The sequence below is a fragment of the Fulmarus glacialis genome, unplaced genomic scaffold (genome assembly GCF_000690835.1).
Source record: "Fulmarus glacialis isolate BGI_N327 unplaced genomic scaffold, ASM69083v1 scaffold5483, whole genome shotgun sequence".
Taxonomy (NCBI): Eukaryota; Metazoa; Chordata; class Aves; order Procellariiformes; family Procellariidae; genus Fulmarus; species Fulmarus glacialis.
The window spans coordinates 54,544-69,301 of NW_009202162.1; the positions used below are offsets into that span (position 1 = coordinate 54,544).

Genomic DNA, 14,758 nt, shown 5'->3' on the forward strand with positions numbered 1-14,758 from the left:
TTACATCTGCCCCACTTAGAGGTTACATCGCTCTTGCTTAATGAGGTGTGCAAACACAGTAACTCTGTGCATAGCACTTTGACAATAAAGGTTGCTCATTACATGCCTGTTCTTTATCCTAAGGATTATTTACGAGCCAGAATCACAGCAGACATTTGAGGCATATAGTACTGCTGAGAACTACTTGGGCATTTGCAGGCAACCATACAGGATGTAACTCAGGACCAAGAACTACCTCACCCAAGGCTTCCTAACATGCTCCACTAAGCTTTAAACCTACAGCGAGAAGTCAAAGCACGCAGCACATGCCATAGGCGGATAGGAGATTTCCGTGACTACTACGCAAAAGCAATCAGACACATCTTCGGAGCAGAAGCAGCTATGGAAGCAAAAGCTATTGCACAGGGCACGCAGGGCAGTGCAGAGGTAGCTGTGCCATCCTGCCTTCGCTGTAGCACCTGCCTGGCTCAGGAAAGACTTCAACCTCACTCAGCGCTCCCCACAGTCATGCCAGCCTTGGGCCTTGAGTTAAACAAAAGCAAAAAGCCAACACACACACACAGAGCTACCCTGCAGCTAGACAGTGGGTTTCAGGGGCTCTCTCTTCATCGGCCTGTTTGGTGTTCAAGCGTTGCAACTCTTTCCACCTCAGCTTCCCCCACACCTCTTCTGTTACTCCTCCCCCATGCTTTTTCTTGCTCCCTGCTCAGGTCTACATTGTTGAAAGCTCTGCTACTAAGCTCTCCGCAGCCAGTTCAACCTACTAAACTGTAGTTGTGCAACAAGAGATGGCCCCAGTACTGCCGGACTGCGGGTGACTTGCTTCGAAACACTCACCTGTGGGCTTCTGTGAGCACATCTCCAATTCCGATCTAAAGATTATGAACTTGCATAACCAAGTCAGCATTTCTTTTTGTAGTTTCAACAATCATATTTATTCCTTGGTTTAAAAGGTTTTGGTTCAACAGTTTTATAAACACACATCACAAAATGTGCAATATTTATAAACATAGTTCTTAGTTACAGTGGTAGTTAAGAATCTTTATTTTCATCATAAAGTTCACTTCAGCTATGCAACACAAGGTTGGTTTTGTTCCCCCTCTTCTCCCTCCCCCAGTTGGCACTTCATTGTAAATTGGAGAAACTTTAAAAAGACAAAAAGTTAATCTAAGCATGATGTTATAAGCACCTTGCCACAGTATTACATTCTAATAAGGCAAATTTTTGTTTTGTAAAGTCTGATTGTGCAACTCGGAGACCTATAAAAGCTGACAGAAATGCCAGCCTTCTCCTATAAGGAACAGGCCTTTATTTTTGCTTCGAAGTTTTCACCCCTCCACATCATCCCCCTTGAAAAAAAAAAAGTACAGCTGATAATACAGCAGAATATACCCCTTGCAGGTTGAAAGGAAATTACAGTAGACAAAGGCTGAAAACACAGTGCATAGTAGACAAAATAAGACTGTTCTTAAAAATAAAATAAAAAAGAAATAAAAGAAGAAAAACGAACTGAACACCAGGAAACAATGGAATTTTTCTAGTGGAAGAGGATTTTTGGGCTTCATAAATAAGTGGAAAATTACTAAAATACTTTGCTATATAATATAAAAAAGCACAAAGTGTTTTCCAGTTGCCACCTAAGCACTAGATGCAACTTTGTAGGAGTAAGTATTTGGAGGCAGCTTTGAGCTGTGATTGGTGCAGGCATTCCAGCAGGGCAACGCTGCCAACAGCAGAAGAAATCCACCCAGTAAGACACAAAAGCCACTGAAATAGAATGCAGTGTCATACTCCTGCGTCCAGTCGTAAAACCAACCTGAGGGTGAAAATAAGAGAGAAGCACATCAGTGAGGAGTTAAATGTAACACAGCACTGTAAGTTACAAAAACATACATATAAAAAACCCAAACAAACAAAAAACAACCCCCCAAAAAAAGGCCAAATCTAAAATGCAGCTTGACCACTTAGACACAAAATGAGCTTTCCATCAAAGCCAAAACCAGAACACAATCAGCTTGGCCAGCTCAAGCGAAACAGGCTTTAATTTTTGTTGAAGATTTTGATTTCATCTTTCCATTGTTATTAGGACTAACTAGAACTACTCGCATGCAGATTGATTCTGTCTGGTCCTGACATGCTCATGTTCCTTTTATAGTATCTACCTTGACCTTACCTACAATTGGTGGTCCGAGGCTATTTCCAAGTCCAGCAAAGAACATCAGTATCCCATATGCATGAGTCAGTTTCTCAATTCCCACAGTCTTTGTTGTTACATACGGAAAAATCGACCAGTTCCCAGTCAGAAAACCCAAAATCCCAGAAAGCATCGCTAATGTAAGGTAACTTTTGGCAAATGGAATTGCAAACAAGGCCACTCCTGTCATTAGTAAGGTAGTTACGTATAGATATAAAGTGTTAACCCACTTAAAATCTGCCAGTATTCCTAAAGTAAGTTTGCCAACAGCGGTCATAATGCCTATAATGGAAATAAGGGGCATATGATAGTCATCTTCATTAATGTTTGCACTTCTTGCTACATCTTCCATGAGCAGAGAAGGAGGAAATCCACCAATATCAAAGAGCAAGATGGCAACAAAGAGTGCTGAAAATACTTTGTTCTTAAAAAGAACCACAGTTTCCTCCCAGTAGTTCAAATAGAGCTGCCACTTCCTTTTGGCGAGTTGCTTGCAGAAGTTTGTCTGTTCTACAACTTTCTTTTTGTACGAAATGTCTTTCTCATTTACATTTATTGAGCTTAATACATTCTTATTTAAAATGCTATCCTGTTTGTAATCAGGCATATTGTTCGCACATTTTTCGTCAACGTAGCCCTTTTCAAGGATGCTTATATTTTCTTCAACAGTCTTTTCTTTTTCATGGTAAACAAAATATTGATCTGGGACTTTGTCTACACATGTTTTTTCTGGTGGAGGGGAATCAGATGACTCCAATGGTCTCATTAGGCTGCCACATGCTAATATATTTAGAGACAGTGCGCCAACTATTAGCAGACAACCATCCAGTCCATATAGATCAATAAGCTCTCTTTGCAATGCTGCATATATAAAGAGTCCAACACTTGAGCCTACAAAAGGAAAATAAGATCAGTTTAAACTGAAGAACTGAAAACATTCTTCAACACTAAGACTTCTACATTTCAGCAGCTAAAAATATACTGTCACAGGAATGGTAAGTCATTTGTGCTCCTCTCTCCCCAGCCTAATGAACGGGTAAGTTATCATCCCTCTTGAAGTTACAGTTTCTTTATTGAGCATGCACAAAATAAAAAGCCTTTCAAAATAGCTGAACAATTTATGACGATTAACACTAGCAGACATTTTAGAAACAAGTAGGATCAATACTATATCTGATGAAAAACATCAAAGAACTATTAAGCCATCCTTCTGCCATGCACTCCCATACATGTATCCCTTCAGGTATCATTTTGAGTTAGCGCAGCTGGAATTTCACACACCAACGTTTTCCCCTTTCTCCTCCTTGCTGCCACCTTCCTCCTCTAAGGCAGGCACAGACCAGGGGTTCACCAAGGGCCCTCCTAGAAACAGCCCTTGACTGCTTGGTGTTTAAGAAGGGGGGCTTACATGGTGTGAATTTACTCCAAATGCATTTCTGAAGCTCTGCAGGGCCAAACATGCATTGGAGAAATTTGGCTATTCAGAAGAAAACACTGAAGAGTAGCAATAACTATGAACACAAGCATTTTATGCAATCCCACCAATTGAACAAGCTCTCAGTTGTAGTGAGCATAGATCCATTGTAATCAATGGATGTCCACTCACAAATACAGAGTATTGGTTCTTCAAGTCAATTTAAAGACAAACTTTAAAATGATTTTCTGAAGACTGTCTCCGGGTTATATTAAAGCCATTTATATACCTCAGTGCTAAACACAGGAAAAAACAATTATAAAATTGAGACTATTTTGTCTTCCAGGTACTAAAATTAACCAGGGCTCAATGAGATCAGGCCTTAAGGCAAACTACCTGGAATCCCAACAAAAGCCACTGAAAATGACACCAAGGAACATTTCTGCAGAAGTTCCCCTTTATTCCACTGGTGTGGATCTGGCATTAATATCTCACAACACTGATTGTACTGACCAGGCCCCTCCTCACTAACAGCTACTTGAGAGTTTTCCTTGTATTATCAGAGGTTCGTTTTTCTAGGAACCCTTTAATATACATGGACAAAAAGCTGGGATGAGCTTTTGGAAGATTTCAGAATTAGTCTCCTTTTAGATTGGAAATGAAAAAATATGACAAATGTAAGCCCAAACTTCAACTACTCCTTTAAAGATACAGCTAACGAGAGGTTATGGTGATCCAGCATTTATATCCTGCATCTCCAATCTCCTTCTCTTCTCTGATCTTGTGTAAGAAAGAAGAGGGAGAAGACAGCTCTATGGAAAGTTTCCGCTCTTATTACCCATGGCATACAGCCCAAGCTACTCATGAGTCTGCTTTCGTTTCCATGAATATCCTTTTCTCATCTATATGGATAACCCATACCATACACCTGCAAATATAGTTACTACTTTATAGAATCATAGAATCATAGAATCATTAAGGTTGGAAAAGACCTCTAAGATCATCAAGTCCAACCGTCCACCCAACACCACCATGCCCACTAAACATGTCCCTACTTTATCTGAAGCCTGATTTTATCTGTTCATTGCTACTGATGTTTTGACTTAAGAAGTACTTCAGGAAGTAACTGAGAAAAATATCATCTCCTGGGTTTTATTGCCAGGGTAATGGTAGCTGTACCAGAGTTGAAAAGTTAGAGAGGATGACAATTAAAAGTCATACCTGTTGAAATCAGACCAAGTGCAAGGCCTCTGCGTTTGTCAAAGTAGTGGCAAGTGATGGTAACTGTTGCAGTATACAAAAGGCCACATCCAAGCCCTTGAGAAAAAGAGTTAGAAATAAAGCATGCAACATACTCTGGGAAATGAATGCCTCTTTTTATTCCCCAGATAATACAGTAGTGTACCCTGGGCACAGAGGTGCCTTTTAACTCGGGCTCAGCACCAGCCACACCGGCCCCATACTGACAGGGCCTTTAGGCTGCCTGCACTGTCCCACCTCCCTCTCCCCCGGCCATCCCTGGCTGCAGAACCTGCGTGGAGCAGGCTGGGTTTGAGGAGTTCAACAGCTCAGGCTCTGTGCTACGTGGAAGGGTTACATGGCTTTCAGTCCAGGGGCTGGCCCCAGAAAACAGCAGAGCTGCATCCACGTGGCACTGTGCCTGAGCCAGCACACTGCTGGGTCCCAGCTGGTCAGCGAGGTGCCCGGATTCCTGACACAGGTAATTTGATAAACCACCCACAGCGGCCCTCTGCAGCACAGAGGGACAGATCACCACCTACCAGGAGAACAGGACTTTCCTGCCTTTAGCACAGTGTTTTAGGTGCAATCCAGTTATGTGGAGAACAACATTGCTCCCTAATGATCCCTAATTTATCAAATTAGAATGAGTACATGACAGAATTCCTGAAGAGATGTTACTCCTTTAAGACTGGCACTTCAAGCCTGCAGAAGACCTGCTTGATTCCACCCCTTAGGTAAAACCTCAGCTTCTCCATCTCTAACAATTGTGTCCACAGAGGACAAACTGTTTTCAAACCCTAATGAACATATGCATTGCCTTTATCTTTCACTACATGGTAACAGTCTGCCTGTGCGACACCCCTCCCTGCCCCAAAGTAAAGTATTCCTTGATAAATCAAGTGCCAGACTACCGCTGCCTCTGTGAATCAGTTTCCCACCCCAGATTCATAAACCAAGACTCAAAATACTAAAGATTAAGTCTCTATATGAAGGAGAGGTGTTTCTTACCAACAACAATCCCATATGAAATATATAGAAAGTATATGTTAGGTGCAAAACTGCTCATCATGAGGCCCCCGGCCACCATAAAGCCACTGAAAATTGCTACTGGTCTTGCTCCAAAAGATGATACACATATACTGCAGACAGGACCTAGAGGAAAAGCAAGAAAAACATTCCTAGTAAATACCAACACCAGTAAGAACTTCTAAAAAATCTCGGTCTATACAAATGTTTCTTGCAATAATTATTTAAATATATCATTATATTAAACAACAATTCAGAGTACTCATTTTTGCAGGATTCTTTAAAAGAGTCAGTTATAAAAACATACAAGATCAGGCTTGCAAGATTTTTGCTCAAGGAGAAACTGACATCACGACCACGAAATGGTACCAAGGTTGGGAGGGAGAGAGCAAGCAAAACGTTCTTTAAACACAGGATGATACATACATACTAGACTGTAACACTGCCATTGCACACCTAAGGACTTGTACAAAGGTTCAAAGATTCTTCCTCTTTAGGTACCAAAAGAAGTTAGACCATCAGCCAGGCTTTAATCAAGAGGGTATTTTTTGACAGAGCCCAAAAACTGTGTTTCAGAAAAGACAGTACCTGTATTCATCTTGATACAAGATGAGATTTATAAAACTGAAATGGAAAATAGTAACTTCTGATAATAATCATGTAAGAATGCCATCTGGTGCTTACATAGAGGAAATATCTGCTGATATACCAGAAAAAGAAAAACAGTACTCCTCCCTAATTTTCTAGGGAATTAAATACCTGCTAGTTCGTATTCTGATACAGCTACCAAATCACTGGTTACTACCTATCTTGGTTTCTACTGTAAAACTATGGAAGCTAAAAGGCATTTATTGAGAATGTCCAGAGCAACATTCATGAAGTTCAGAAGAGCTTTCTCCCTCTCTTTACCCCCCCAATATTTCTTGGTTGGTTAGTTCTTCAAAACAAGAACAAAGTCCAGGCAACGTTTGTACTCTGCCTCTACTCAGCCTGTTCTCCCCTCACAGAAGTTGTAGAACAAGCACTCATTTTCAGTTGTGTGACCTGGAATACACCTTTTAGTCTGAAGCAGTGTGCAAGCTTGGTGCCTTGCATAAATAAGCAACCAGCAAGGGACTTGGCCTGCAGAAGACAATCTCTCATCTGAAACCCTGCAGTTCCAAACATTCATAGGCTTATATATTAGCCCCAAGATCCTGAACTCGGCACTCTGAGATTAGAAGTTAGATACACAGATGAATGACATTCTTTAAAAACGAACAAAAAAACCCAAAACTTCTCACCAGCTTTGTATCTCATTCGCAGTGATACAAAAGACACTCCATGGTCAATACAACCTGCAAAAGCAGTAACTTTGGAGTCTGCCGTTTGTTAAGGTTGGTCCTCCCTGACTCACACATAACTGAGATTCCCGACAGATGGGTAGTGAGCCCAGAGAGGTGATATGAGGTGAACAGTTGGAGCTGTGGACGGTGCTTGCCTGGGTTTGCAGACAGGAGCTAGCAGCTGGGAATGCAGGCAAGATTTTCGTGTGGTTACCGGCCATGGGACAAGCAGTTCTGGCAGGCAGGAGCACAGACTCATCAGCAGGTGAAACGATTCTCAAAGGCAAGGCAGGTCAGAACTTTTGCCCTACGTAAGAGCTATCTGGCTAGGGAATGTAAAGGGAAACGAGTGTGAATTCGGGCTTATCCAGGCAAAGAGTCAGAGTTAAAGAAGAATCGAGAAAAATCTTCTGGGGAAGTGGGGTTTATTTGGATTTTGGAAACTATGAAAAAGGAAGATGTAAGCGCTCACTGCTTCTCAAGAGTCAGCACGCTGTGGGAATGAAAGCCAGCCAGAACAACTTGGGCAGAGTAACTTGCTGAGAACAAAAGCTGAGAGTGCTAGATTGTTGCTGATTCTTAGAATTAATTACTAGAACTGGCAAATTAAGATTGGTATGTTTCCTAAAACCACAGGATTTAAAAATAAACAAAGGATTGAATCTGTATTACATAAAAAATTCTTCTACACTAAAAGAACATTAGGTAGTGATAACATAATTCAATTAAGCAGAGGAATTTGCACTCTTTCTATTCTTTATTTCTCACCCACTACCTTGCTAAAACAAACAGTATTTCCCTTCCACTTGCTCTCTGAATTTCAACACAGCTACTTTCAGAAGGTCTCTGTCCAGCCTGGGGTGGTGGTACTAGTACAGACTGCACTGATGACTACCAGAGGATCCGAGGTGAAGCTGGACCCTCTGACCCCAAGCCAGAATAAGGGAGACACAGAGCTGAAAAACATGTCTTCATAATCTGACAAGGACACTCTCCTCTGTAACACCATCAAAAGCATCTCTGACAGGGTCCAAGGAGATGCTCTTCCAGCTTCTCCCACTTGCAGAAAATAATCCCAAAGGAGAACAGAAAGTACAAAGAGATCTTTTTGCTCCAACATGGAAAACAACCTGCACAAAACTGAAGAACCTGCTCCAGTAAGCTCAGTATTAATGTGTCATCTCACACAGCAAGAGATCTGGCAGCTCAGCAATGACCCTGTTTATAAGAAGGAGCACCAGTACAAATATTAAAATAGTTACTATAGGTGTCCAGGACGAGAAGAAAAACAGCTCCATCTTCCCCTTCACACTAGGCCCTACTTTCACACTCCCCTCATCATATTGCTAGAAAATAAAAGTCACAAAAGAAAACCCCCATGACAGTCAGTATCTTTGTTCTTTTCCCTGCCTCCTCGCATTCCTTCTCATTCTCCGTTTCTCAAAGAGTTGGCATTTTTTCTTCCACCAGGCATAGTACCTTTGGTTATTACCATGGTATTTGCACAGGAGTTCACTGTACACAAACATGTCATTCTCTACAAGCAATTCAAGCACAATGGGTTCAAGGCAGTTAATTCTGGTCAAACATCCAACTTTCCCAGAGTGGGATTGAGACTTGCTCTGTGAACTCCTGCCCTGTGGATTTTGTTCAAAGTGGACATTCTGAAGAATGTAAGAGTGCATGTACGGCCGCATATGAAACAGCTCTTCAGGCAGTATAAGGGTTTTCATTTAGTTGACTGTCTTTCAGAAAGATCCTTCCACTGATAATGTATTTCTCACCATAACGTGAACAACATAAAAATAAAATCCCAGTAGCAATCCTCAATAGTAACCATAGAAAATGGCTTTTAAGCCAGCATTTTGTTCAGTTTGCCAAGCAACTCCAGTGGTTAGCACTGGTATTAGAATAATATTTGAAGACATTGATAAATATTTACCTCTTTCACAAATAAAATCCCTGGGGCTTTTTTTCTTCCCAATGATGTATCTTAAAACTAGACCAAACCCTATCAAAAAAAGATACTAGCCCAGTTTATAAGAATGACAGCTACCTCTAGGAAGAAAACTGTATTGTTTTGAAAGACTTAGAAGCCGGCACAGGCATAGCCACTGCTCTTCTGCACACAACCTGTCAAGGCTCAGCAGCCAGTAATACAATTATCAGGCTCCGCAGGGGAGCAATCAAGAAGATGCCTAGACAAAATGGGAAGAAGCAGCAGAAAGAAGATGGGCTTTCACAGTAGATCTTCATGCAGAGAGACCAAAGAGGAAGAACTCCTAGGAGGACTCATTTGTACTTTGATATTTTCATTAAGATTTTTTTTAATAAAAGACTTTACCCTCAGAGAGAGCTGGATGTGACAGTGAGTCCTTCCTGAGATGTGAAAACAAGCCATCTGCTTCTCACACAGGAACTTTATAACTACCGCAATCTTCTGACCTCCTGACAAGCACAAAGTTGTTTTCTTTAATGGACATCAAGAACTAACACTCTCTTCCTCAATCTTCTCACACGAAGAGAAAAATTCTGCAAACTAACACTCCCTTCCTCCACCCGCCCATCTCAAGGGTCCTCCCTCCTTCACCTCATACACACACAAAACTTTTTGCTAAACAAACAGTACTGGACAACTGAATTCTTTTTCTTATCGCCTGCATTAATCTGACTCACCTACTTGTTGGTATCTGTCCGAGCCTGTTGAAACTGTAGAGTAGAAGCAATGCTCATGGACTGTACATAAAATCCACTGGACAGAACACAAGAATATTTTTTGCATATGAAATGCATTGCTAAAACCTGGTCATAATATGTATAATATTCTCCAAGTGTTTGTACTTTGCATAAGAATATAGATCAGAAAAAGCCTTTTTACACTGGAAAGCAACCCACTCTCAACTGGTTGAAAGGACTGCTCCTTTCTGACAGTTATTAAATGAACTGGGCTCCTCTTCAGAGGAATCTTTGGGACACCCTCTCCCCTCCCCACAAACTATGCATAGCTTCCATAGTTTACAGTGGGGGCTATCTATGTGTGAGGGTTTTGTCCAAAAATATGTAGATGCTGCAAAGTTTTTTTTAGAGTTGTAAAAATATTGCTTGAAAAAACAAAATTAAACTTTTTAAACATTTAACACTGAATGCCTCAGACCAGCAGAAACACCCCATTAATTTATCAAGACATGCCTTTCAAGGGAGAGAATCTTCCCTTTGTTCTTTCTCCATTAATAAAGGGGAGTGGGAATGGGAGACGTATTGCTGGTGTCTCCTGCTATGCCAAATACTGTGAAGTCAACTCTTACTATAAACAGCTGTGGTGCCAATTACAGGCGCCAAGGTCTTTGTCTGTTTTGCTTTTAACAAATGTAACATGGATCAAATTTAATTTCAGGCTCGAAATGGATGTAAAATTAAGAACACTTGGTGCAGGAGAAACACATGATCTTCAGCAACATACTAAATATCCTCCTCTGGCCTGTTTCAGTAGAGGAAACGTGCTAAGTTCTTTCAATTTTTTCCTATGCAACAAGCCCTACATCATCCATGGAGCCATGAGCTGCATCCCCTATAGCCTGACCAGCATTATGACACCTAATATTGTAGAGGAGGTCTCACCACTGCCCTGTACAGTAACACTGATGCTTTTCTTTCACTGTTTTAGGCACATTTCTTCCAATACACTGTAAGGTCACATCACAGAAAGGTGCAACTGAAGTCACCCTGCAAGGAAGAGATCAACCAGGTCCCTGTCCTATTCCCGTTTCCAGCTGATGAGCTGAACAGTCCAGCTCAGGGCTGAACGCTGGCCTTAGCAACGCTGCCTGTGCTGCGAGGGAGAGGACAGAAATCGAACACCAGGCAGCTAGGAAATTCATCTCAATAAACAAGGTGCTGTACGGGGTTTCTATGTCTCGAGTCTAAGTTTAGCTCTCACACAAGTCAGAAGTAAACATTGTAGAAAGGATACCAATACAGCAAATGTGAAAGGACTCTCCAGCAGCAGCTACTTTAAAAAATGTTCAAGACTAGATGTACAGAGGGACGGGAGAAGACACACAGAACCTTTTTCTGTGCCAGCTGGCATACATATAAGGACATTTTCTTCTTTTTGGTGAAATTACAGTACTAATATAGCAAAGTCACTGGACCTACTTCCACTGTTACACAAGCTATCCAATGTGATTTCTAGCGCTATTAATGAAAAAAGTCTTCTTTAAGAAAACGGACACTAACTTATTTCCTGTATGTAGCTGCAAATCTACCATAACTGCCATTCTTTTTCCAGTCTGGCGTCTACAGCTTCAGAAAGGCAATGTTAAGTTGGAGAGGGCTCACGAAGAGTCTTAATGGCTCTTCAGAAGAGCCTTAATTAAAAGAGCAGAAGTCTCTAGTATCAATGGCAAAAAGACTGTATCAAGGTACAGGCTTAAAAGAAAATTTAGAAGTAAGTTGATTGCAGTGTCTGACGTACACCACACTTACTTAGAGACACTTCAAAATATACCACTTAAAGATAACATTATTCATCAGCTGAAAACTAAACCTAAGCAACTTGTATCACAAGATTACATACTTTTACGGAGGGAATTAACTACTGAGAAAAGTTGTAAGAGACAGAGAATGCACTAAACAAACGTGTTCTAAATCTAATGCGAATTACATTATTTTCTGCACACAACATGGATTGCTTTAAGAGTACCAATACTTAAAAATATGTCTTTGGATAACTAGATCAGAGACTGGAAACCAAAATAAAGGAGGAGAAGAGAAAGAACAACAAATACTAGAAGAGTCAAGTCAGGAACAGTAAACAGCAAGAGGACTACCAAAAGGCTTTGGGGTGAAGCTGTTCTGTTACTAGCATTCACACATGCAATATTGCTGCTGAAATCAGCTTGCTTGGGGAGATTGTTAAGCTATTAAGTTAGAGATAATATCTTTTCACATACATGAAAATATGCTAATTTAGAAAAATTCAATTAGCCCGATCATCTACTTAACATAGACTACAACACACAATGGTCCCACCTGGCCTATAATACTGGAACCTGCAACGGCAGAAATAAGAACAGAAGCAAGTTCTCTTTTCCTATATTCATGAAAAGGGCCTAACTTTGCAATGTGTTGCATCAATGGTTTTGCACTGAAAACACATACGTTCTTTACACTCCATGAAAAATTGTAACTTGTCAAGAGCATTCTATTTCTAGGTAGAGGTTACGATACTTACAGCGTCCCTTCAACAAATTTACTTTACGTAAAGTTATCATTAAGGTCAGATCCCAGCTTGATAAGACAGTGGGATCTTCCATTTCAGGTTAAGCAGGGAACATAGATTTTGTTTGCAGTCAACTCTGATAACACCAATGCAATTAAAAGGCCCTCACTGCACTTTTCTTTGAAGGCATTAAAAATAGGAATGATTATTAAGCTTCCAAATCCCAAACGGAAAGAATAAAAATACACTGACAGCCAATGTTCCTCCTAACCCGTCAAAATTTCAAGTAATTTAATCATTCCATACGAAAATCAATTACAATAGTACCTTTTATTTCTATTATTCAGTCACAGAAGTTTCTATTTGCTATAAAGCACACTACTGACAATTGCTCACAGTGGCAAGACAGAGGGCACTAAGAAATCTGGAAACTAGCATGGTGTTGACATACGAGAAATGGGGCTGAGGCTCTTGTCAGAAGAGTGAGCCAGAGCCTTCTGGTCTCCAGGGAGAGGGTTTTTCTTCACCACTTCTCTTGCAATCCCCTCCTGCCTAGTTTTTCTTCAGTAACTGTCTTGTTTAGCCTTTTTTTCCCCCCACTTCATTCTCTCACTCAGATTTATTTAGGTCTTGATCCGTTAATAATAGGAGTTAATGCCCTTAAAACAGGAAAATAAAAGGTATGATGGAAGAGCAGTCTACAGTCCTTTCCCCACTTACACCCTGGGACTGAATACAGTCTTATTGTGGTTAATGATACACCCGCCTTTACCCATTTCTATTCTGCCTAGTGATATAAAACCCTAACACAAGAGTGACACCAATATTTGGCCAGTTCCAGCGTCATAAAAAGCAGTAGTATTTATTCAGGTCTGTATCGCTATTTGAACGTCAACTTTCTTTTAAGGAGAGATTTCTTCAGAACCCTGAGCTGCATTTTGTCCATTAAGCTTTTGCCCGTAGCAATTTTTCTGCCGACAGGCAATTTTTTCCAGATTCAGCAAAAAGATAATAGTTCCCATGGTGAATCTTTGAAAAGCAGAAGTTAGTGATGTTACCCAGTACAATACCCATGCTCGATATTAAAACAACAACAACAAAATGGACCTATGGACTTTCAAAGTGGTGTTTTATTTCCCTAAAACCCTGCTGTTACTCTCCAAGTGACAATGTCTTACTAAAGAAAAGCTTCCAGTAAAGTTGTTTTACTTAATGCCACTGTTATCCATAACTTTCCAGGCTTCAAAGGGAGTTTTTTCCTCAAACAAACAGTGGAAGAGAGCCTTCACCCACCCTAACTGGTGGGTTTACTTCTAGAGCTGAAAAATGAGTAACTGGTTTATTAATTGACTTTTTTTTTCTTAAAGCACTCGAACCATTTCAGACTAACAGTTTGCTCTGATTTTAAAGATACTAATGCAAATGCTAGTCTTAAAGCCTCATTAAAAAGAATTTAAAAATCCCATCAACAAAATTACCATTCCCTTTCCCAGAGTTTGTTTTTTCTAGTTTAATCAAATACAATAATTTTTAATTTTCTAAGGGTAATATTTTTATTGCTCTTTTACCATTATATTCTTTTGGTTTATGTATAGCGGAACCACAAATGTAATCTTCTTACCCGTCTTGACCTAAACCAAAAATGCAGCATCCTCATTCTATCATTTTCAGCTGTCTTTAATATAATTCCAAAAGCACACACAGATTAAAGCATCTATTAGAAAGAAATGTTTCGATTTAAGACAGATACTGCATCTACACTTACTGGCAAGCAATCCTATTCCATTTGCTAGCGATCCAACCCATGCAGTCTTGCCTTTCCCTTCTCCAAAAGCATCCAGCCATTCTAAATACAAGACTCCCACCGCCAGCGGTGATCCGTAACACAAGAACTGAGTAAAGAAGGAAACGACAACAATCACCCAGCCCCAGCCACCATCTGGTGGTTTCCGAAATACCATCTTGTCAGATGAGTGCAGATGTACAGGCAGAACCTCTGTAAACAAAAACCAAACAGAACAGAGCATTAGAAATGTGACTGACCTAGGTTTGCTAACACAAGCGAGGTGTACAGAGAAGAACACATTCAAACAGAGGCTTATTTCAATTATCCTTCAAGAAATATATGCAACACAGCATACAGGCAATGAAAATTAGTTACCATTTGGTACTTCTACCTCTTCTGCATAACACAGGAACAGTATGTAGTAAGTCATACATACATCAGCACTGTATTACAGAAAGGGGGAACATTTCATTTTCTGAGTGTTAAACAGGCTTTGTGAAGATCTCAGGCATTAATATCTGCCACAGTTCAACGAGGGAACCACATGGCC

At 40.5% G+C, this 14,758-nt stretch overlaps 1 protein-coding gene across 1 annotated transcript; it reads right to left on the reverse strand.

Moving 5' to 3' along the window:
* Positions 1 to 1,033: 1,033 nt before the first annotated feature.
* Positions 1,034 to 14,383, reverse strand: SLC16A9 (solute carrier family 16, member 9). The gene is made up of 5 exons (XM_009574177.1): positions 14,188 to 14,383; positions 5,859 to 6,002; positions 4,830 to 4,925; positions 2,174 to 3,085; positions 1,034 to 1,816 (listed from the first exon to the last, which is right to left on the reverse strand). The coding sequence occupies exons 1-5, from the start codon at positions 14,381 to 14,383 to the stop codon at positions 1,638 to 1,640; spliced, it is 1,527 nt and encodes a 508-aa protein (XP_009572472.1). The 3' UTR covers positions 1,034 to 1,637.
* Between the last annotated feature and the right edge of the window lie 375 nt (positions 14,384 to 14,758).